Raw genomic sequence first — 25822 nt, forward strand, 5'->3', positions numbered from 1 at the left:
TCGCCATATTCTTACTGACTGACAAGGACAGAGAGGGAAATGGTAACACACACAAACAGCAGTCACTGATCTGTTATCGTTTCATAAATGTCAGCTCATTTATGCTCATCGCTCCTCTGTGCTGTTCGCTCTTACAGTAAATATAAACAGCCTCACACTCACGCTGCCCATAACCACAAATAATGTGAATTTCCTTCCCCTCTGCAGCGCAGTAGCAAATGATGCTCGGCAGTCACCCACACAGTTTGCAAAAATACCCTGCTGCACATCCTTACTCACCATGATTCATTTTCGCACCGTGTGGACAGAAAAAGTCACTCTGCTGCTGAAACAATGTCAAACACAATACAACTCTGCACCACACACACATAAATACACAGAAAGACACACACACACAAACACAGTAATGCCCCCTCCTCTTCTTGCCAGCAGGCTAGTGGGAGATGTTAGTCAAAGGGGGAGGGGGTGTTGTGAGGACATGCCGAATGTGTATGTGTGTGTGTATGGTGGGGGTCTTTGTGAGCGTGCGAGGTAGGAGGAGAAGGGAAGAGGGAGGGGGACAGAGCGTTCTATTTCTCATAGACCAACAGCTGCTGTCTTTAGTGCAGAGAGAGAGAAGAAGAGGGAGGGCTGTGTGGCGTGAGGCAGTGCGTGTGCTCAGTGTTTAGGTGAATCCACAGCCCTCTGGCTCACAAGGATAAAGGAGTCTCTCCAAGGAAGACAGAGAAAAGCAACACAAGGACTTTTCCCTCTTTTTTTTTGGCGTCCTCTGTCGTCTTTCTTCTCACTTCATTCCCTCACTAGCCACCAGCTGCTGGTCCCTGCATTTAGTCTCTTTTCGGTCCTTCTCTTTTGTTCCCTGCATCCGTCTGTGTTTCACCTCGGTCCAGAGAGAGGGAAGGAAGAGCAGAGTCAGAGGCATCATCCTCCCCTCCTGCACGCCCAGCCGGTAAGCTGAGCCAACACTGTATTTTTTCCTCTTCATTTTACCTCATCGCTGCATCCGTTTAGCTCTGATAGTAGGAAGGGGTCTGCCAGTCCCACCCTGCACCTAAAAGAGAGGCTGCGAGCTGGCTTTGCTGGTGGAGGAGGCTGAGACTCGAGGATGGATGTGGGTTAGACTCTAGACTGAGGCTGGTGGCTGGCTGGTGCTTGGGTTTCGAGGGGGCTTTGAATGAGGGATGGTGTTAGTGCCTGTGGGTGGGGGGACTGAAAGTGGAGGACAAACGTGGGTCAGGATCCCGGGTGTAGGGACGGAGCGTTACATTTGGTCCGACCACATCAAATCCCGTGGGGCTGGTCAACTGGGGCTTGTCCTCTTTCACTGCAGTGCTTAGCCAGAGCGGCGCGTTCACTGCCACAGCCACAGTCACACACACAGACACACACACACGCACACACACACACACACTTCAGCACAGATCAATTCTTCCTCAGTCTATTAGCAGGAATTTACCAGGAAAATATGAAGTCTGAATATGCTTGTGTTTGTGAATATGTGTTTATTTCCAGTGATGGATGATGGTTTTGTCACTGGACACATGTGACCTAGAAGCATCACAGCACATGCATCATATACCACATTGATTCACTGAAGTGTTCTGTGAACAATGTGGGTAAATTGCATATCAAGCATGCCTCTTTGCCTTTTCAGCTCCATTATCACACATGCGTTATGTCAGGAATTGTTAGCGTCGCTACAAAAGGTGGTCAGTTTAATACAGTCAGGGAGGTGTTTGAGGTGTGTGTGCTTGTGCAGGACGTCTCTGCAAACAACCTGCTAAAAACAATAGCCCCAGATTGCACTGCTGATCAGAAGGGGTGGGTGCATGCGACTAGAGTGGAAAACAGGGAGGAGGGAAGGAAGGAGGGAGGGAGGAAAAAACTGAATGGAGGGATGAATGAATGAGGGCTAAGGCTTGTGGAAAAATTCTGGTGGAGGAAGGGGTGTACATGAGGTTGTCACGGAAGAAGGAGAGCAGAAAGGGTGAATCTGCCTACCGTGTGACTCTGCAGGTCTTCTTTGTGCGTGGGGATGAGAGAGCAGTGCTGTGGACAGAGACGGACAAATAGTAAGGAAGAAAGACATAGCATGATGAGGTGCTGTGTGTGTTCGAGTGTGTATAGGCGGGTGGAGCGGGAGAGGTGTGTAATTGAAAGATCTGGGCCTTCTCTATCCCTCTGTAATCTACTGACTGGTTATAATCCATGAGTAGATTAAATGATGATTGACTGCCATGTTGACTTTCATGACACACACATACACACACGCACACACAAAACACAATGATTTGATGGACGAGGAGGTCATGTTGCAGTGTTTGTTATGTTCCAATATAAATCACATACCATATGGAGGTCTTATCTTCTCTTTTTGCACAATATAATCTAGAATCTATACATACATTTACTCATCTATGTGCATATACAGTCTGCATACAAGTACACATATACACCTACGTACATGTATCAATGCACATGAGGAAATTTGCCAAATTTTCACCATGTGCATTGATACATGCCTACATACTGTATAGGACCTCCTCATATATTGTTTATGTATGTACGCACATACATACCAGTACCTTCATATGTACAAAACCATCTTAAATTATGTATGTTACAGAATATCACAGATCTATATGCATCTATAAATAGAGAAAATATATGTTTGAGGCTTGTCATAGTTTATTACTGTCATTTGAAACAGTCTTACGTACAGTGGGTGATATATAGGTTTTGCTGCACACTGCACAAAAAAGCAGAGGAAGAGTTTAATGTCATGAATCAAAATATGCAGATTATAATCCATTTACATGTATGAATAAACAGCATGGTGACTGAAACAGCTAACATGTGTGCTCTGAGCGTGAGAGTGTGTTAATCAATGTGTGTGTGTGTGTGTGTGTGTGTGTGTGTGTGTGTGTGTGTGTGTGTAGGGCTTTTTTTTCGGTCTAAGATGGAATGGTGGCTGCTATGGTATTTACTCCGCTGTTGCTAGGACACTCCCTTTGAACATTTTAACCGAGCCTTTTCATTGGCCTGCCGTGATGATGCAAGATTCCCTCACCCCAAATCTTTCCTGAGCGCCCATAGAAACATGCCCGTCTGCATTTCCTCCTCTCTCCTCGCTCCTTCCCTGTCACTCTTTGTCTCACACCCCCCCCTCTTCTCTCTCGTTTTCTGTCTCTTACTATCTCTCCTTGTGCATTCCCTTTATTCAACTCTCCCTCTGTCATTAACTCCTTAATTCGTCCCTACTCTCAGCATTTCTTTCCGTCCTAGCCCCCCCCACCCCAACCGGTCTTCATCACCCCGGTACATTCTGTCACTTCCCTCACCCTCATCTAGTCAAAATGCTCACCGCAAAATGGTGTTGACAGCATGTGGCGGTGTCTTCCAGCACTGCACAATCATTCTGTCCTGCTGTCTTGCAGAGGATTAGTGTACTGTGTATCTTACAATGTACTATTTCCTCTGTCCACATGAGGTGCGGCATCTTATTAGACTGCCTTAGCATGTGTCAGGATTATCGGGTTTGACAAGGTTGAAGACAGGAATGGGGGGGCGGGGGGTGTCATGGTGGAGACGGCTCTCTTTATATTTCTCTTCACTTTATGGATTTCATCCTTTTCTCCTCAACAATATGAACGGTTATTTGCATGCCATGAATGCATTTGCATTCACATTATCAGTGCAGTTACCCCAGGTTCAAAGCTACACAACATTTCCAGTGATGACTTGTGTTTCACAGTACAGATGTGTGGAATCTTAAGGCTCCAGCATGTTGGTTATTGCTGGTTGAGGGACTGGGAATAGAGGATGGGGGTATGTGAGGTTAGAATGAGTGAAAAAAGGAAAGCAAAGGGAGGAGAGGATGGGTGATATTGGTTTTGTTTTCTGCTCCCTTTTGAAGCACCGTCCACAGAGCCCATCAGCTGTAATAGTGTGCAATGATCTCCTCAAGCCTTCACTGAACTAGATATGGCTGAGGTCACAGGATAACCCCAGCTGACAATCTGTGAAGTAGGCAGATGAGTGACACATACAACGACACGGAAATATGTGCAGCTTGTCCAACGTGTCATGGTTCACGCCTGAAAAAGTGTTTTGTCAAAACATTTTGACACTGAGTGAGTAGATGCTAATAGGACAGCGTGAAAGAGAGTTTTAAAGCCTGACGCTCAGCATCAAAATGGAAGTTAAAGACATTTTCTGATAGCTGCATCATTTGCTGAAGCAAGGATGTTGATATCTTTATAATTATCAGGAAGATATGTACAGTTTTAGAGCTGTTTTAATTGCAATTTTGACCATGCAATAATTTCCTTTTGTGAAAGATTTGTGTTTTTTAATCCCAAAGCATCCTTGAACATCCTATATTTGCCCTCATCAAAGAGCAACAATGATCCAGTGGTGGATTATTGCTCTTTTTTTTTTTTTTTTTTTACCTAGAAAAGCTTATCAGACAGGCTTCCAGTGATATACTATGACGCAAGGAACAAGTGGATGGATTAAACTACGACATTATCCATATGTTCGTCCATGTGGCCCAGCCGATTTCCTCAAAAATGCCTGACAATCCATGTTTTATCCAAACACCCCTAATCTTGTTGACTGGCCGGTCCATCTGTGCAGCAGTAACATCTGTCATTCAAACATCAGTCACTTGAGCTTTCCTTCTTGCTGCTGATGTTCCTTTTGTTTTCACTGGAGCTCAGAGGTTGGATCAGACCAGCGTGTAGCCAGGGCTGAGATCATTTTGGAATTTGAGATGTGATCCGTCTCCACCTGGTAATCTTGTATCTTTTAAACCAGTATTGTCGGGAATCAGGGATTATTCTCTCACAATCAGAGATGATCCTGTTAAAGTGACAAAGGGTGCCGGGTGGTGAGAGAGGGTGCAGGGTGGTGAGGGATATAGCAGGCGATTATATCTATGCAAGAAGTATTATTCAGTGGATACAACTTTGGTTCAGAGAGCTACATACAAGAGACATTGGGGATGCTGCCTATGCAGAAATGGAGTCTTATAGGTTTCATAAGACAATAATGTGACATTTTGGCAAGTGCGCTTATTTGCTTTCTTGCTGGGAGTTAGATGAAAACATCAACTTCACTCTCATATCTGGCTGTTAAATTTAAGGCTTCAGTCAGCAGCCAGTTAGCTTAGCTTTCCATAAAGACTAGAAACAGCTAGGCTGGTTCCGTCCAAAGGTAACAAAATCCCACCTACCAGCACGTCTAAACCTCACTAATTAACACATTTGAACTAATTTAGTGAGCTTTCAAGATGCTGGTAAGCTCACTAGGTTGTTACTTTTGGACAGAGCTAGACTAGCTCTTTCCCCCTGCTTCCAGTCTTTATGCTGAGCTCAGATATCCAGCTGCTGGCTGTAGATTCTTGTTCACTGTACTGATATGAGCGTGTCATCGACCTCCTCGCCCAACTCTTGGCAAGAAAGCAAGCAAGTGTATTCCCCAAATGTCAAACTATTCCTTTAAGACAAATGAGAAATTCTACCAGGCAAGGTAATGGCACTTGTTCGTTGTGCACTTAAAATTTCACAATACTGTGTCAGCATGTTGAAACAAAGAGGAACAAGGACCCTCTCAAGCTGACGATAAAACAAAAAGGTGATTTAACAGAAACCGAAATTCTCTAATTCTCCATTCAGCTTGTTTTAAAAGACATGAGACTTATCCCTCAACACCTGATTAAAAAACGTAGCCTTCTTCACAAGTTTCAGAATGAGGGACTGTTCACTTGAACACATGTCTATGAAGTAACCCACTGAATCAGTGAGAAAATAGATTCAGGAGACAATGAGATTTAATTCACTGTGACAAGGGAGCCAAGATCTGTAAACCCTTAGATCATATTACTCAACTCTCAATGCTGGATGGCACTTATGGAGACTACTGAAAAGTCTTATTAAACTCTGGTATCGTCCTTGTTCTGGGTGTCCTGCTGGAGCTCTTTGAAATGTGTGATACTAGATCCAGTAAGACTCTGTGAGTCTACTTCTAACCGGGCATGGTTTGGCTTGCCTACTCTATATGGCAATAAAAAAGGACAGGGGGAGTTTCGGGATGTAATCAGATTACTTCAGATCTGCTTTCTGAGGACTTCCTACAATACCATGGCCTGTTGTCTGTCGATCAGATCAATTGCTGTCCACTAATGTCAATGAACAGCCCAAATGCCCACCCTCTGGTCATATTTAAGATCAATATCCCCAATTCAGTGAGAAGGTGAAGCCAATTTAGGCTGATGGAAGGCTAGAGAGAGCCAAGCGGGAGGAGAGGAAGTGCGACAGTATTGCAATTAGGGTGTAATAAGTGAAGAGACAAATGATCTACTCAGCAATGTTATCTCAATCGAGGCTCCAGCTCTCTTAATAAGTTCTGCTGGGAAATATAACCAAGTGTTTGGTTACTGAGGCTCAAGGTAAATACACTTGCATGAGAGAGGAACACCTTTTCTGAGATGAATGAGTGCTTTTTAGGCAACACTCGTAATGAGTGTGTTTGACTATGCTGCTGATCATGGTCTCACTGAGCCCGAGCAGCGATTCTCCAGTCATAGTCTGTCAACCATAACCAGGCACAGCAGGTCTGTCACGATCAAGAACTCTTGGTATTCAAAGAGTTGGCGGATGGTGTCTTTTTTTTTAGGCTTCCCAAAACCAAAAACACAGGATCTCAGCCGTTTCTGACTATGGTTCTGATTCCAACAGAGGTGGCGAAGTGTGTTTCAGAAGCATCCCATAAGCGACTCTCTGCTCTGCTCTGCAGAGAATATGGGCCCAGCCTATTTTTGACAGATGCCGCGTCAAGCTGCACAGAATATGTCGAGCCAGTTCGGTCAAAATAAAACACCTCGTGCAGACTCTCGATCATATATCAACAATAAGCACAATTGAAACTGAAAAAAAGAAGCCATTTAATTACGTAGCCTATTTACTCATGGTAGAAGCACAAATATCAAGGAAAAATGACAAAATCAACAAAATCAGCCAGGCAAAACACTGTGCTTCTGAACTGCTCCCGGTGGGGTTTGAAGCCGTGTGGAGGACGGGACAAAACCACGTTGCAGCTGGAACACAAGGCTGCGTATTCTCCACGGTGCAGAGAGGAGAGCCGCTTCAGGGACGCTTCAGAAGCACGCTGTGGCGCCTCTGGTGGGATCACAGGCATTGTCTAGAATGGCCGCAGTCAGCTCCTGACAGGTGGAGTGTAGGATTGTGTAGGATTCGCCGACAGTATGGGAGTCCTGAATGATGCTATATCAGAGAATATGTAAGCTAAGCAAACAAACAGACAGGGTTATGTTAGCGAGAAAGAACTGATCTTAGTGAATGGCTATTTCTAATTTCAGTATCATCACTGTATGTCTTTGTATGTTGCTACCTGTGTGTGTGTGTGTGTGTGTGTGTGTGTGTGTGTCCATGTGTGTATGCCAGGTCTGCCCTGGGCACACTGGGATGCTGGCAGTCATGCTTGTGTCCTGTGTTTGATCAGGCTTGTGAGACTGTTCACATACATTCTCTCTATCCTTTTCCCTTTCTGTGCTCATGAACACACACACACAAACACACACTTGCTAATTAGTTCAGCTTGAGTCAGTGAGGACCCTCCTGTATATGCCGTCCTTTTAGCAGCACACAACAAAGAAAGAATGTGAATGTGACTCAAAAATAAATCACTGGACGGAAATAAACCACAAAAACAGCCAAGATCTCCAACTTTCACACCAGGGAACCACCGACACGTCCCGAGTGAACTTTTTTCTATTCATTCTCATCCTGTTCCATCTAATTTTTTTTTTTTCTCTGCGTCAGCTTGAGCCCATACCTTACATCACAGCCAATTTCATATATTTGAGAGCTGCTGCTGCTATCCTGCCCCTCCCAGTGGGTCAGGGAGCAGTGTAACACTGCATTCTCTGCCATGTGAGACACACTGCAGCACAGTGTGATGGAGCATCGTCTCCGTCAAGGACACGCTGGCTCTCCCCGGTATGTATAGGGTGGACGGCTTCGACACGCCGAGCTGAATATAGATTCTAGGTCATGCTGAGGTCAGAGGTCGTCCCATTCATTCATTCTCTGTGGTCATGTGCTCCGGCTGAGGGATTGAGACACATGCTGTGCCCTAATTCCACACCACATAGTAATAGTATACAGTATACTACATGCAAATTATCACAGTAATAATAAAAGTTGCAATGCTGCGCTGTACAAAAAATGACTGTACATTACAGTGAGCCTGATAATCAGATAATCAGCTAATGTGGAGAAAAGGACCCAAGCCTGGGCCAGATTGTATTAGCTGTTTTCTGCTAATATGCAGTCGTGAGTGACGTATCCACCTCGCTAAGATGTTGTGCAGTCAACAGGCAAGCTGTGATGTTGCTAGCAGCAGTTAACTTAAGGTTTTTTACATTGAAAAACTGTGCCCATTTAAGAGCCTGTATAGCTGCATCGACCTTGTCCATGCACGTTGCCGTTTTGTGTCACCGTTTGTAGCGCCACCTCCAAAGCTTTGATAAGCTCAGCTGTTTTCACAACCAGGAGAACAGCTATTAATGAGCACAACGCGAAAACCTACCGGAATTACTGAAAAATCAGAAATGTGGTTCAGAGGTCTGGAATGAGAACATATGACTGTGGCTGACGTGCATGCAGGCAAAAACATAGGCAGGCCAGCGGACAGACAAAAGGACAGCCAGACAGACAATGAATGGACTGAAAGAGTGAAGGAGAGTTGAAGGAGAGAGGACAATCACAAGACAGCCAGACGCCAGGGATTTGAGTTCAAACTGCCTTTATGGACTGTTTTATAGTAGTCCTTGCTGCCCACTCTCTGTTTTACACTCTGTGTCACACACACACACACACACGTAGTTCAATTTAAACCAGCTCAACACAAACCAAATTAGTCCAAGTCAGTCTCAGGTGAATATGCACACTCAAACATACCGTGTGTACATCAGATACATAACTTCCAATGGTAAAGGTATTTGCATTTATAGAGTGCTTTTCTAGCCTGCAGCACCACTCGAAGCCCTTTACAACACATGCCACATTCACCCATTCACACACACTTGGACAGCCACTGGGAGGACACTTCAACGCGCAGACCGGAGGAGACGGGGACTGAACCCCTGACCCTCCGACGAGTGGACAACCCGCTCCACCGCCGTAACCACCAATTCAACTCAAAATAATTTCATTTTCATCACAATGAAATAAACCTCACACTCATACAAGCGCTGGCCTGACTGATACAAAGCAGTGTGTAAGCTGTCCATCAGGGACAAAGAGTGGCTGGCTGTACAGACGTGTATCGCTTCTCTCTTTGTTTACAGATAGCAGGGAGTCAGGGAAGGACAGGGAAAGTGGGGGTTGCAACAACATACACAGCAATGACAGTGACGCACATATGCGTGCACACATGTGAAGAGCCCTCATACCAGTGCACGTAGACTCCCTAAAAGACTGCAGCGCTCCCGTTGACAGCAGTTAATTGCCGTCCCACATCGCAAATAAAGATAACAAGATCGTGCTCTAAACTCATCCATCCTCTGACAGCCAAAGCTCAGAGAGGAAACAGCTCTTAAAATTGAAATTCAAGACTGTAATTTTTTTTTAACTCTGCTTTTTCAAGGTTCAAAACGCCCCTGAGCCAAACTTCGGTACTCAAATATTAATGGCTACATTAAATATAAGGAATATATTAGTCTCTGTGGTGGAGAAGAGAAAGAAAAAGGTGCATTGAAACTGCATTGTATTACCAAGAATGGCTCATTTTAGACACTTTTAGGCAGGGCACTGTACAACAAATGCAAATGCACATAATGCATATAAACCTTAAGTAGCATCTACACAATAGAGACATGAGGTTGGTTTTTATCCACCTCTGAGCAAAGAAGCCCTGAAATCCCTCAGTTGCTGCCCCAGTTCTTCATTTCAGAAAAAAAAAGATCACACTGAAGCATGTAACACAATGAAAATGGATTCAAGTGCAGTTTATCCATGCCATACCCGCTCTCCCTCTGTCATTTTTTCTGTCTTTCACTCTGTCCTCCCCTTTTTCTTTGTCAGCCTCACAGCACAGAATCACAATGCTCATTTGCAATCGCCCTTTCATGAGGCACCGTGCGCTGTGCTGTGCTGGACTCGGTGTGTGTGTGTGTGTGTGTGAGAGAGAGAGAGAGAGAGAGGGAGAGAGAGGGGAAGAAGGGGGAGGGGTGATGGTGAGGAATCGTAACCTCCTCCTTCCATTTCCATCTCTCTTTTGCTCCCTGGCGCTCCATCCTTTGCTCTCACGCTCAGCTCTCTCTCTCTCCCCTTTCATTCTCCTTCCCTCCTCACCTCAGCGAGGTCCTAATTGTGTATGAATGTGTGTGTGTGTGTGTGTGTGTGTGTGTGTGTGTGTGTGTGTCTGTGTGTCTGTGTGGCCCTGAGGCAAATTAGCTGTAACATTCCATCATTGGTCAATCTTATGCGATGGTCTAGCTGGGTCTGACACTGCCACCTCCCATTACTCCTGATAATACTCCTGAAACTGGCTCTTTGTCAACGCATCGCTCCTCTTCTCTCCCTCTCTTTTTTCCTCCCCTCTCCTCTCCTTTCCTCTCCTTCTCCTCTGCCGGTGACTTGTTTCCTTTCCTTCACGCTCTCTGTCATCTTTTCACCTCTCGTCCTACAAAACTGACCTCCAGTATGTGCCATCACTTTCCAGCTCACCACCCGCATCAGCATGATATTGCTTACAGCGATGTACAGTATATAATTTCTGTCAGCCTTAAAAAGTGGTTAAACACATTTTATTCAAACATAACAGAGGATTAGCTGAGTTTAGGTGGGTGTCTATTTCAGTCCACGTCCATCTTTTCTCTGAAAAACACACATACGAGCCGGTGATTTAACAGCAGCCTCCTGCACTCATCTCTACCTTTAGGGAGAATGTGCCGAGAATAAAGACAGAAAGGATAGAGGGAGGATATAAAAGACACATGAATAGAGGAAGAGGTCAAAAGGTGTGCAGCGAGAAGATGAGTGAATGAGCAACTAAATAAAAGAGGGGCTTGGAGTGAACAGGGGGTGGAGAGAGGGGTGTGTCGAGAGAGCAGGCGAAAGGTTGAGAGGAGTGAAAGAGATGGAGAGAGGGAGTGAGAATAGAAATAATCACCGGTGGGGTTTTTTTTTTTTAAAGATCTGCTCAGTGAGCTGGACTAACATGGGCTAAGTAGCATGGACTCTCAACAAAACAGACAGTTGAACAGACAGATGTCTACAGACAAAGACTTTGTGATCCGTCCCTTTTTCCCCCTGAGAGCCTCCAACTCTCACACCACCTCTGTCAGAAATACTTACTGTCTCTGAAGTCGCTGAAAAAGCAAGTGCATTTACAGACTGTCCCTCCGCTGGGCTAGACCTTTCTTTCAATGTCTGCTCTCTGGAGACTGCAGAGTAGTCTAATATTTGATTAGTGTGACACTGATTCATGATGGGCTCCTTAAGTGGCAGTGCCAATATCAACGTGAAGTCTTCCTGGAATCCGATCAATTAGTTTTGACTTTAAATGCTTCATGCAAATATATGTTTATATATATCTTAACATTGCATTTACACTTGGAAAATCTTTGCAAAGCTGCACGAAAGATGCCTGACTGAAACAAATTGACCTCTTCAGCTTTTTGAGTTGCTAACTGTCATGGAAATTGTTGTGGTAACGGAAACAACAAGTAATTTAGAATGTGTGGTGACGATTGTTTTTATCAAGCTGCTCTTTCCATCACTGAACCATCACTGTATCTGTCTGAATCTGCTCCGAAGCCTCGTGGTGAAGATGGACAGTAGAGATGAAAACACAATTTTACATCTACTCAGCATCCTGTCTTGACTGGACTGTGTTTTAAAATATCAAAACTGAGTAGAATCAAAGTTAAAATGTGACTGAGATGAACTCAATCTGATCAAAGTGTATGAAGCTCCATCTCAAACCCACATGCTGCACAGCGAGTACAGAGACAGAAATAGAAGTTTGCGTATGGATCAGATTAAGCAGTGCTGAGGATGCAACCAGGTGGCATGAGTTGAAACGGCAAACTAAAGCACTCAACATAATTAGCAGAATTGAAAGTAGTAATGCATCAAAATGTGTCGTCTGGGCCCCCGAAGCTGGAGTAAAATTATGTGTCTGCTCTCAATTTGGTCTGATAAATCCATTAACAGTCATGACAACAGCTGCATAGAGCTGGTTACAATAATTATACCCTATACACCTTAAACAACTACCTCTTTACGGTTCAAAATGAGAAATGTACATGAGTTTCGAGGACCTCCTGGTGTTGACATTTGAGAATCAAATGCAATTTATGTCAGTTTTAAAGGTCAAGGGGTAGAGAACTCTGAAAAGCACTCAGGTAGAGGAAAACAATCTCACTTAAAAGACGTAGTTTACCTCAACTCTGTCGACAAGTACTGACCTCAGTGCCTTAGCTCAAGTTGTCACCTCTCTTGGCCTTAGCATCCTGTGTAAGGCTTGATCTTTGCCCTTTCACTCTAAGGGGAGATCAATAAGCATTAGGCAATTTACTTGAAGGGAACACATTTTCAAAATAAAAGCCCCTACATAAGGTCGAGGACATGTAACTGCAGAAGTGGACGGTGTGGTTTACAACCCCAAGTGTATGAAAGGCAATACTTTGGTGTCTCACACACACTAAGGAGAGCATCCATCCATCCATCTCATCCACCTGATTGATAACACAGAGCAGTGCCCAACTGCGCGTTGCCATGAGAATAAGAGGCTGTGTTTCCCTGGCAACTATTCTGCGAAGGCCCCCGCCTCTCTCCTGTCTGCACTCCCTTTTGATGAGATTCAATGATGCAAGGGCAGCAGCGGTAGTGTTAATAGTTACAACAGTCAGCGGGTAAGACGGTGCTGGAGTTGTGACAGACGCACAATCAATGAGATGAGCTTAACGAGCTTAGTCCGTGATTGAAACGGAAAAGCGGGAAAGAAAGAAGCACCTTCTCGACTCCCAGATTAGACTAATTGAGCTTTTGGAGGGGTAATACTGATCATTTTATAAGCTGTGCATCTATTGTTACTGACCATTGTTCATGAACATTTTCTAACGGCTGTGTAGAATCAGCTCAATCACTCCATCAAGACCATCACGGGACACTTGAAGTGCTGACAATAATTTTGTGTGCTAACATGTTCACTCTATCAGCTCAGGTGATAATATGCTAGTGCTGTGATCTCAGGTTGTTTTTGCTGTCCCCAAGTAGAAATAAGCAGTTCTTTTAGGTTTAACTATAGACTCATTTTTAAGATGTAACATTGACTCAGTGCCTCTTAAAACCAAACTTCTGCATTCCTTCATTTCCAGACACTGTACTGCATGTGATGCTGAGCTTTATGCTAATTTCTCCTTCTCTCTGTCTGTCTTCCCGTCTCTTTGGCAGGTGGTGGGTGCTGATGCTGTAACCACTGTGTGCAGCTGACAAGCCCTGGTTGATGCAGTGAAGTGTTCCAGAGGGATAAACACAAGCGAAGGTAGGAATGAAAAATGAGGAGTGGAAAAATACAGAGAAAAACATAAAGAAAAAAAAAAAAGGAACAACGGCTGAAAAATAAGGACACAGCAGAGAAACACCATATGGGCGACTCGGAGAGGGAGGAGACGGATGGACAATTTAGGAATGAGGAAACAGAGATGGGTAGAGAGGAAAGATGAGAGGTGGGAGAGTGCAGTCGCTGCATCCGTTGTATACAGTGCAAGCTGCTGAATGGTTTGATTTACAGGCCACTGAATACCTAGTCAGCCAGTGTGCGACAGAAAGAGAGATCATTGTGGTTAGAAGCAGAGAGAAAGAGACGCAGATGGAGAACGGGAGTTCAGATGGTATTATTGGTGAGTTAATAGATGTTAGACTTGGCAAAGACAGGCAGAGCTGATTCTGTGCTCAGTAAACCCACACTGATGAAGCTCCTGGTCTGTAACAGGAGGAATCTTTCAGTAAGAGCTGAAAGGAAGCCGGGAGGCCTCGCTCCGCTGCTTGGCTTCCAGTCTGGACCAGGTTTGCTTTTCAGACGCCATGTGGGAGCCGAGCCGCGTCTTTATTAAGACTCGAGGAGCCCCTCGGTTTGGTTTCTCCTGCCGGACTACAGATGAGAGCTGTGTGCGCTTTGCAGTTGCATAAGAGTAGCACTTTGCTCCACTTTCACTCCTGCTGACTGTAAACATGTGTGTTTGCGTGTAAGAGAAACTGCAACCAGTGGCCAGCAAACTTCCTAATTCACAGAATACCATGTCTTAATGTTGGAACAGTGTGTCTGTGATACATCCGGTGGCTTTTAAATAATTTATATTATGGACACCAGTTTAGAAAGAAACGTGTGTTTGCGCAGCCCTATCGCCATTCCCTTCCTGCCACTTAGATTCATTTGCACCTTAGGGCCACCAACGAGATCGAATGGCACCGTGACAGAGATGTGCTGTGACAAGACGAGGCCTGAGGATCTGGGAGAGTGCTGCAGAGTGGTGAAATAGAGAAGCGAGGCAGAGAGGAGAGCTGAAGGGGATATTTTTGAGGAACCCATTCTGACGTCAGAAGCGAAAAGAGAGAAGGAGTTTTCTCTGTTTGTGTATGAATAGAAAAGATATGGACTCACAAGTTTGGACAATGCAGCCCGGGGAAATAGACAGAAATGTAAATAGCATTAACATATCTTCTGCTCTTTATGCCAACAAACTCAACCAGCAGATGAGTTCCCTAGTCTACAAACAGCTTGAAAAGGAAAAAAAAAAAAACAAAACTCAAAAAGCATTTAGCACACAGACCAAGTAGAAAAAAAAACCACAAGTCTTTAAATAGATGGCTGAAAAAGAGAAGTGTGAAGTGGACAGAGACACACAGAGAGAGACAGAGGGAGACAGAGCGAGAGCAGAAGTTTACATCAGTCTCTAAGAAAAACAGTGGCAGCCAGCGCTGCCGTGGGACCGCAGTCAGCACTCCAACCTCGCTAACCTGGGATTTACTCACAGCAACGATTACACACAGCAGGGCGGACAAAGACAGGACAGGGGAGAAGAAACTGAGGGCGAAAGATAAAGGAAGAGGCCGATCATTCGTAGGAAAACGGTAAGGAGAGGGAGAGATGTGAGAGGCTGCTGGTTAGTTTCTTTATGTCCTGTTCTCTAAGGCTTGGCAGGGCTGTTCTGCTATAAATACAAAGACTGATCGCTGCTCAGGTAGCAAAGACTGGTGCATCCGATCGCTGTTGCAAGCAACTGGCCCAGTGCGTGAGCAAACTGGATGCTTTTTTCCCCCCACATCTTCTGCTGTGACGAGCAGACGATATCACCAGGCCAACAGTATCCTGGCAACCGTCAGCCGAGCTCTGCTCTCCGATGGACCACATGCTGCTCCAGACTCGGCGTACGTGTGTTAATGTGTGTGTGTGTGTGTGAGTGAGGCCGGTGCGCGGCTACCTCGAACGCACACTCACCTATTCTCATGTCAGAAAAGCTTTCGCTGCTTTATGCGAGGCTCTGATCTGAATCTCGGCTCCACTTCTCCTTTGCAATCACCTTGTCAGGCTGAGGATGTGAATCTGAAATTCATTTATTCATAGCTTCCTGCTATCTTGGAGCAGGTGGTCTAAAAGTCAGGAGGAGGCAGGGTGCGTTTTACAGGTTTGGGCTGATGCTCAGGGGTTACAGCAGTGACTCAGCGCATAGCTCTCTTTCTCTGCTTCCCAATAGATTTTGTAGGCAGAGTAAACATGTAATACAGTAGATACAGTACTCATCTGAAAGAGACGACGCCACTTTGGAAAATGTCAGCAAGCTGTCTCAGCGACTAGACAGTGTAACTCCATCCCCTGTCCATCTGTACCTCAGTGCTGCATTGCAACACCCGTTCTTGCTGAGTAACAGCAAAAAGACTGAGCTTTTTTTTTTTTTTTCAGGATGGTGGCATCTCATGAACATGCTAATGCTGGCCATAAATCAGTCTAGCAGGGGGGAAACTGATCGGCCTCTGCTGTGTGCTAACATAGCACATCAACACACAGTGTACTGCAGAGGAAGTGAAACTTGGCAGTTTACCTTCTGCCGCTGAAATCCCTCTATGATCGAGGGGAGACTTTCATACTCGTTCAGCTGAGAGTCATTTTGAATGTTGGGCTCCGCTCGGATTTTGTGTTTATTGGGTGTTTTTTATGCGACGTACACACAAGTCCACCAGTGGCCTCTCAGTCCTCCCCCTCTTTGATCCCTGCACACCCATTTTCCTTCAATTTCCCCTTTAATTAGCTTTGAGGTTGCTAAAATCATGTTATTTCACACTGTCACACCCATATTCTGCAATATCTGCCTGAAATATTTGGTATTTTTGGAAACTTTGGGATCTCCACTAATTTGAAATATTCCTGATACTAAACTGCTAAGTTTTGAGTATAGATACCAGCATGTATAGAACAAATAGGCAGTTCTGGTGAAAGCTAGTTGTTTGTCGAGTTTCATTCGCAGGTCGTCAGATACTGGTGCTTTGAGTCCACTTCCCAGATCGACAAAGCATCGGTATTTGACGATTTGGGAATAAAACTCAACAACCAACTGGCTCTGACTGGCTGTTTTCACTCAGGCACGACAGATTCTTGCAAATGCTATTAGGAGCACTAGGAGGAGCCAGAGGAAGCTGATCGCTTCACAAATGATCTGGCTCATACACTGCTGTCAGGATACAGTGACAGTGTCAGCAAAAATGGCAAAAAGATACTTTTACAAAAATACCTACTGAGCCTTTAATGATGCACTCACCTCAAAATCATGACACATGGCTCTCCCCTACACGACAGAACGTAAGCTGCTCTGGCCTTGGCAGCACTTAGTCTCGGATCAAAGAGGTCGAAACCAGCGATGAACGTCGTTGTCTTAAATTCTAAAACACCTGACAAATGTTGTTTGGTCTGGTGATGTACACAAACGTGCAAGCATGCTGATCCTGCATGTCTGACCCACAGTATAATCTGATAAAACTTGCATCATTGGTTTCATAAAGTGCTGGCACCTGGCCTTTGGGTATGAAGTATAAAGAGCTTGTCATAAAGTATCCATAGACTGCTGCACATGAAGGGCATTAGGAGAAAGCAGCTTGTACATAGCAGGCTTTTATTAGGTTACTGTAGTAATGTAAATGGATTAAAACCACTGCTCAGCTCTAGTGACTCCCAATGAGTGAGCTAAATGATTCGCGACTGAATTTCGGCCCCCCTCTAATCGAATGCAGCGTACACTGTGTATGGGATGCAAACTGTGATCAGTGTCATTTATGTCTGGAATGTTTGACTTCGCCCAGGACGTATTGCTGAGGCAGAAGGCTGGAGGAGGAGAGGAAGAAGGGATGCTTAGAAAAGTGCAGATGGGTAAAAAAAAAAAAACAGTCACAACCTGCTGTGTCCTCCATGTGCATGCTGTGTATTTTCATGCGCGTTGCCAGGTTCTGCATACTGTATGCATTTTGTTGTTTCCTCCCGTCCAGGTCGCCAGCCATGGGGAACCTCATTAAGGTCCTTGGCAAGGATTTAGAGAACTGTCCACATTTTTTCCTGGACTTTGAAAGTAAGTGAGCACCGGGGTGTGTGCACGTGTCTGTGTGCTTGAAGTGTGAGAGCACATGTGTGCAGCAGAGGTGTTGAGTGGGAGGTCGCTGGGCGGGGTCAGGGGAGGTATATTTGGATGCGAGCTGCTGAGCTGTTGATGGTGTGATGGAGTGGTGTTGTGGGTGTGGTTTGTCATTATCAGATGCTCTCTAGTCCCACTCTCAGGGCTTTCTGATGCTCTTCTGTGCAACGGTGGTATAAGTATATGGTGCGTAGGAATATATAAAACGGTGCATAGGCAATTGCGGTCAAGCAAACAAGCTTTCAGAGAAGAGTTTATTAAAAAACACTGTCCTCAAAAAATTTTCCAAGAGGAAGGTTACGACTGACTTACATACATCCTGTATATTCTAACTTTTATACAGCATATCCGGCTTTGACTCCTTGCTACATGCAGGTGTGCACATTTATAGACACTTAGGGAGAAGATTCTTATCAACGTTATTCAATGAAGTACATGGAAATAAAAAATCCACGAATGAATAAAAATTAAGCAAAACCCACAATGAAGCTTACAGGAGTGCTCCATCTGATCACGACATTCTCCACTTTCATGTCATGAAAACCCACCTGCTTTGCACTTTTGCTGCTCCAGTTTTCAGCTACACCTCAGACACAGAGCAATCATTACAGGCTTAACATGGTCCTGTAAATAGGGGCAGTCTGATCAAATGGGGCACTTCTGTGGAGTTTTATTATTATAGGTTTTGCATTTTAGGTGTTTGTTTTGTTGCTTAGATTTTGGATTTTTTTATTGTCTGTCAATTTTGTCCAGTTCCCACTGAAACAAATATAATCCCATATAAGATTTAAAAATTTTGGCAGAAATTAGGAGTTCTAGTATTTCTTTTTTTTTTTTACACATTCTCTGTAACATGACCTTTTGCCATCCTCTGCTAGATCAAATGACTTATTTGTATTTAAAACAAGCGATAATTAATACCATAGGAGTGGGATTAAAGAAGCTCTGCGTCCGTGTTGCCATGCTTCACCCAGGACACACCTCCATCATGCCATTCCAACAGCCCCCTCTCATCCAGTCCCCCACCCCGACACATCACCTCTCACACACCACACACACATACAACTCACACACACAAACACACGCACAGCCCCAACACCCATCCCCTCATCACCCACAGACTTCTCCCCTCTCTCTGTTCCAGGGGGCTCATGGGAAACCTCCTGAAAGTGCTGGCTTGCGCCGAACTTGAGCATGGCCCAATAGTTTTCCTTGACTTTGAACGTGAGACCATCCGCTTCTTATTTTTTTAAGTTATCCCTTTCTCTTTGTTGCCTTTGCTTTGTTTTCCTCATTCCACTGATCTTAGCTGACCATGGTGTCATCTTTACATCCTTATTTACCCCTTTCTCCCTCCTCAGCTCTCCTCCTCCTCACCCCCTTCTTTATCTTTTGATTTCAGCTCCAGGGACCGGCATTTCAAAGTCATTTGGCTTCTTTCTAAAGGGTCTTATTCACACGCGCCACATCTTATTAGATGCAGACAGATGCACAATGGCATGGTGACGCTGTAGCAAAATGACAACAATAATGCTTTGATCTCGGCTCCCAAGCTACAAAAACAGAAGAGAAATAAAGTGAATGCCGGTCCTGTGTGGGTTTCTGTTGCTTGGGGATGATGATGGCTAACAAAAAGTCTATCGTCATCCCTCCGTCGTCACCTCCTCATCTCCTCATCCCCTATTGTCTGACCTATTGTATGTCTGACCTATCTGTGTGTGCGTGTGTGTGTGTGTGTGTGCTTGTGCACATTACTCTAAATGATGTGTGCGAAAGAGGATGCCTCTGATAAAGAAAAAGCTGAAAGAGAGACAGACTGAGAAGGAGGCTGGTGAATAAAACCACCTCTGTCCCCCTCTTTTCTCCTTTCCCCGTTAGTGAATTCTAAACTTTGAAAATGTGTGAAAATGTCCATCTTAACAAGTCATTTCATTCTCGTTCTCAGTGTAAAAATAGTAGTTTTGGCAACAAATAAGACTTTTTTGCCAGATGTGTTTATGAGGATCTACAGACATGTTAGCAGCTCTTGTTGAGCAGAATGCTAACATCAGCAAGCTAACATATGCACAATAGGCATGTTTCCATTACAAAAGGTTGATGGAAAAACTGGTTACAATTTAGCACCTAGTATGCAGCATACAAACTAAAGCAATAGCTGCAGTATAAAGAAATACTTTGATGTTGTACTTATTTTTGCAAAGTTTTGCATTACATTTTACTTCACTGTTTGCAGCAAAGCAATGTGACAAAACGCTGGTGAGTCTGGTTCCTTCCAATCATCAGAGGGGATGCTGCACAGTAGTGGCGGTTTGCCAGTAGCCATGCAATTTTTTACTTCTGCTTTCCAACACAGGAAACTGTCTAAGTCTGATCTAGCAGACTGCATAACAAATTAATGTAACAATTTCATTCTGCATGGGGATGGAGGGGGCGACTGCGCCCACTTTGGAGACAGGAAGTGTAAACATTTCATGCCTAATGACGTGTCTTGAAATTGGTAGCATCTTTGGCTGTTTCCACTGTCTGCGTCTGCCTGTTTATTACAGCAATAAGTAACGTCGCCAGTACTAATTACATGGAAACACGGCTAATGACAAAGCTAACATTGTGATGTTTAGCAGCAAATGCTTACTATGTTCATAATTTTTAATATGCTTGCAAATAAGTAACAAGTAAGATTTTAAGACAATCGTGATGATTATGAGACTAGATGCTAAGATGGACATATTTTGCAGTGTATCCCAACATATTCTGCCCCTCCCCAACCGCTTTTCCCCCGTCAACAACTGACTTCCTCCTCCTCTACTGACTGTATGTTACAGTGGGAGTGGGAGAGCTCACTGCTGGCAGGAGATGTCAGCTGTCAAACAGGCTGAATTTTCCCTTCATTTATTATGCCTGTGATTCATTGTACTTCAAATGCAAAAGGAATGAGTCAGACACAGGCATGGCAGCTTAAGACACGTCCCCACCCCACCCCTGCCACACAGACACACACACACACACACACACAACCATCTGTGAGCTCTCCTTCTTAACCCAGAGACACAGTCACCTCTGTCACACAGCTCGAAGTTTGGTCAAAACTCTATGCTGAGCTCTCATGAACCTATTCATGGCCATTGGTAATTATTATACTGTGTTAAAACCTTTTTTCTTCATCTCACACATGAATACATGATGCTTGACATTATCTGTTGGTCACCAGGTCCAACATTTCAAGGAAATCTTCATCCTCACACATTAAACTAAAGCAACACAGATTCCTTCAAGGAATAGTTTGACACTTTTGGATGTGTGTTTATTTGCTGTCTTTTTAATTTAACTTTTTAAATTTCAATTCTGAGGCTGCAGATAGGACTAAATTAGCATATCTTAGCATAGCATCAAGATTGGAAAAGGGTAGACTGGCTCTGGTCAAAGATAACAAAATCCACTGACCAGCACCTGTAATTCTCACTATACATTTTCAATCTAATTTGTTTAATCTGTGCAAAACCAAAGTGTGAAAAGAAGCCCCATTAAAACCTTTCAGGCATTGTAAGTGAAGAAAAAAATCTTTGTAGCTGCTTCCCCGCCCCCACTCCCAGGCTTTACACTAAGCTAACGGTGTCTTGGCTCCAAGTTCACATTCATGGTATTGATTGTCTCATCTAGCTTGGCAAGAAAGTGAACTGTTCCTTTAAAGCAATGAGTGTAAGACACACTTATTTAATTATTACTGTACCTAGTAAACAAAATATGTTGTTTTACCAGAGAATTGCAGGAGCATATTAGTAAGAAGCCATCACTAAAATAACCTTTCTTGCTGTGCTTATTATGGCAGCCAGTGTGCAAGTAGGATCGCAAATACTCCATGATTACTATTTCTCTGCAGGGAGGCAATGCCTCAGGGCGCAAAAATAATCAGTGGTGCTACTGCGTGCAGAGAGCTTCCTGGGCACACTCCCACTCTCGCGTTATACCTGAGTCACACTTCGAGATGGATAGCTTGAAGAAAAGAAAACCAAACACAACGGTGACTCAAGAGGACGCATCCTAAATTGTGTCGCTCCAACACTTAATCCCTCCTGTATGCACGCAGCACGCCACATGGGCAAACAAAGCAGAACTGTGACTGGGAGGTGCCCTGCGGCAAAAACACCGAGTTTACAGTACGTCTGCTGCTCAGTGTGCGTGTGCGGAACAGAGTAAGAGAAAGAGTGAGCGTGCCCAGAGGTTGTCCTCCCCGCCGCTTGTTTGTTTCAACATTTCTCACAATTAAACCTCAAGGGCAAAAAAAAATATGCCTGTCCCCATTCATAGACGTGGAGGAGAAAATAGAAAGCGAGAAAAAGATGGATAAGACTGCTCCATCAAACTGATGGCACAATTACACCTATCCAGGCCTGTATAAATCCCCACTGAATGGACAGTTGAGAGATTACAGTTCAGCAGTCAGACACGTTTTCCAAGTGATGCAATCCAGGCAAATGTTCAACTGTAACATCCTCCTCATCCAAATAGTTTCCTGAAGTGAAACTGACTTGTCATCCTCTGGTTCTTATTTGTTGACCACACCATCAAACCTCACTGTGTGACAGAGCGTGGCTTGCAGATCTCTTTTCTATGGTGGGTAAAGTGGATCATCCATCCACTGGCCAGATTTTCATCTTAGCTGTGTGCGGCTACAATGTTCACTAACACAATGAAATGCAGTAATTTTCACTTGCAGGGACATTTTGCTTTTATTGTAGCCACATAGCGAGTGTTTAGTTTTCTCAGGATGGTATTTGGCCTTTTGGGATATCATCTCTCCTTCATCAACAACCTCCTCCTCTCCTTAAATCTTCTCTTTTTTCCTCTCCCCTTCCTTCCTTCCTCTTTTCTGCCACCTCCCATCAATATTTTCATCCCTATCTGGACCTTACATCACACTTTCACTTCCCGCGCTCTCTCTTCCTCCTTCCCTCCTTCCCTCTTTACTCTCCTTCCTTCCTCCCCTCCCAGATGCCCAGCCCACGGAGGCAGAGACAGCCGTGTGGAACCAGGTCAGCGCTGTGCTGGAGGAGGCTCATGGGATCCTAGCCGAGCTGCAGTCCTATAATGGCGCGGGCCAGGAGATACGAGAAGTGAGCAGTCAATAAGAGCTGAGCATCAATAAGCAGCCGAGCCACGGTGCAATGTGGGAAAAAAAATAAAAAAATAACGCTCATGTGTGATTCACATGGCCTGCCAGGGTGAATTTCTGACATGTAGTGTACCATGCACTAAATATGGGCAGAAACAGAAATGTGTGAAAGTCTTTTTCAAACAAACATTTCATGCAATATGTTGTTTTTGGTGGCAATGCTGCGGTGGAGGCATAAATATCATCAGCTGGTCTGCTGATGAACACCAGCTTTGGTGTGTTGAGGTTCAGCTTTCGCTCAGCGACACATTACTGCAAACCAGTTCCCTCTGCAGCCTGAGCGATTGCTGCTGATTGTTCAGCTGCTGGCATTTCTCTACTTGTTAACAAATAGTGCTGAATCGTTTCCTCTCCTTGTTTCCTAACCTCGAGGACTTGGAAGCATTTCTTAAGAGCAGTCACATAGACAGACTCTATTTTTATAAGCTATGTTTCATCAAGCTCGATCACTTTTTTTTCTTTTTAACGTGCACCTCAGCGTTGAATCTTCACAGTTGTAGGGATGTGAGGCCAGTACTGACATTTAGGAATATTTCATATAATATGTTTAATTAATCTCACCAGGGAGAAAAATTCTGAATATTGCAGTAGCATATTTGCATCCGTCTTTTGAAAGGGATGCCATTGACAGAGAGGGATGTAGGGAAATGTCTGGCAATATTCTATATTTTTCATGTCAATAATCCCATGAAAAGACCAAAATCAACAATGAGGTGATTCCTCTAACAAGTATTATCTGCACTAACTCATTCCTTTTTGCCTCCGTTGTTCAAAAAAAACCCGTAAAAACACTCAAATGTGTCACAGCATTGCACTGGGTGACATGTTCCTTCGTTACGATTAACACTGAGTACTGTAGTTTATCTTCAGCAAATCCCACACACACACTCTCCAGCTGCTGTAAATACTCATTAGCAAATGTGTCGTAATTCATGACTGGAAATAGTCCCCAACAAATCCAGCCCTGTTTCGGTAACATTTGCTAAAACTGCAGCGCCCAGCTGCTTTAGTGAGCTTAGTTTTTAAAAACAATGCATTCACAGCTCATCTTCTTCAATAGGAACAGATGGTTTGGGATGAGTGCTGCAGAAGGGGTGGAAAGTTGTGAAGTACTGAGAGACGAACTGATGCATAGTGTTGATCATTAGGAAATATAGAGTAACAGCAGCTTTATCATTCAAGGAATTATGTTCCTGTTTTGTTGTGTATTTCTACTGCATAGTTTGGTTAACTATGTTCAAGCAGTCTTTCATAGCTCCATTTTTGCTGAACTGAAATCAGCGTAGTACAAGAGTTGAAAGTGAAACTGTTACTAAAGTGAAACATTGCTTTAAGGAAGAGAGGACAGAGGAGATGAGATGAGGAGGGTTTTTAAAGCCTTTTTGAAAGTAACATCTGCGCTTCTGCCTGTGTTCCTTGCCCACAGGCCATCCAGAACCCAGGCGACCTCGCTCTGCAAGAGAAGGCCTGGAACGCAGTCTGCCCCCTGGTGGCCAAACTGAAGCGGTTCTACGAGTTTTCCCTCCGACTGGGTGAGCATGGCTATTACATACAGTCTACAGAGCAATTTCAAGTGATGTAACACACTCTCTGGTGGACATGTTGGAGGTCCAGTAGAAGCTGGAATTAAAGCTTCACGCAGATGTAATTAGATACAAGCAGACAAGAATTTTGAAACAGTTTTTGCTGTCAGTCGGTTACTGCAAAGTACCTCACATGACCCGGGTAGGTGAAAGTGTTGTATGGGTATAGAGTCAGAGGAAGGAAGTTAGATGTAGTGGAGCGGCGGTAGAAGATGAGGTGAAGGGCGTGCACACAAAGAGAAACCTCACTCCTGTTCAGGTTTCTTTGCTCAGGCTAAAATGAACCTTTGTTGCATTCCGATAAAGCTGTAATAGCTTCAGCTTGTCTTTGCAGTGCACAGACGCGTAGAGGATTTCTGACATGTTCATCACTGGCCTCACAGATGAATACTGCACAGCGACACTAGCTGTTGTTTTTGACAGTTATTCTACAGCCACAGGATGTGACATATATGCCACAGACAGCTACTGTTAATACATCAAAGCCCTGACAAGTGCAGTATCTAACCTCAATGGAGTGAGCACATTTACGTGTTTCTATGAACCTCAAATAAGAGGCAGATTCATTTAAAGGCGATGAGCACAGGGACTCTTATCTTTACTCGCCATGGGGAGAAGCTCATCTTGTGCTGTCAGTGTTTCTTGCTCCACTTCATGTTGCCATGTACCACCATTGAGATTTTACATGCAGTTTCAGCCCGGCAGCATTCCTCAATGCACACACGCACCCACACACACAGACACACACACACACACACACACACACACACACACACACACACACACACACACACACACACACTATGATGTCCTCTCAGCCATCTCTGCAGCATCCTGACCTAGCAGCCAGGCAGCCGTTGCTACGGAAACAGTGGTACATGGTCGTCCAACACGGAGGGAGAGACGGGCAGAGTAGAGAGAGAGAAGTATGAGCAGAGGAATAGAGTTTGGCTGCCGCCTCTGCTCTCCCTTCCAATAATACTTCGATCTCATGGACATCGTGTTCTCAGCTTACCATAGAAAGAGGGCTGACTAATAATTAATGATAATGTATCAGCGCTAATGTATCCGCGAGATACAGTACAATAGATATCTTGTAGACATCGTCTTCCCTCCCTGCTAATGGAGAGAAAGGGATCAAGCCTTAATGATTAGGAGCATACAAAGTAGAAGTATCTTCTGGTTTTTGCGCCGAGTGCCACCTTTTTTGATTTATGTGTTTGATCAAAGGGGACAACAAGAGGTCAAGGGGTTGTATGTACAGTAAACAGCTGTGCAACACTGTTTCTCCATCCAGTCTTTCAGTATACCCTCAGGAATCAGTGCTCAGGAGGGGCACCATGCTCCCTGTGCTAA

General features: G+C 44.4%; 1 protein-coding gene across 2 annotated transcripts in view; it reads left to right on the forward strand.

Moving 5' to 3' along the window:
• Positions 1 to 386: 386 nt before the first annotated feature.
• Positions 387 to 25822, forward strand: part of fam49al (family with sequence similarity 49 member A, like) — a 31981-nt gene continuing 6545 nt past the window's right edge. Inside the window, exons 1-5 of one of the 2 annotated variants that reach the window (XM_076754186.1) lie at positions 387 to 949; positions 13488 to 13578; positions 17571 to 17650; positions 22703 to 22824; positions 24310 to 24415. In XM_076754186.1, coding sequence (XP_076610301.1) covers positions 17581 to 17650; positions 22703 to 22824; positions 24310 to 24415 — 298 coding nt within the window. In that variant the 5' untranslated portion in view covers positions 387 to 949; positions 13488 to 13578; positions 17571 to 17580. Of the gene's footprint in view, positions 950 to 13487; positions 13579 to 14990; positions 15168 to 17570; positions 17651 to 18857; positions 18938 to 22702; positions 22825 to 24309; positions 24416 to 25822 lie in introns of those variants that run through there. The other variant, XM_076754185.1, reaches the window with a different exon arrangement.

Source organism: Chaetodon auriga, chromosome 17 (assembly GCF_051107435.1).
Source record: "Chaetodon auriga isolate fChaAug3 chromosome 17, fChaAug3.hap1, whole genome shotgun sequence".
In the NCBI taxonomy this organism is placed as follows: domain Eukaryota; kingdom Metazoa; phylum Chordata; class Actinopteri; order Chaetodontiformes; family Chaetodontidae; genus Chaetodon; species Chaetodon auriga.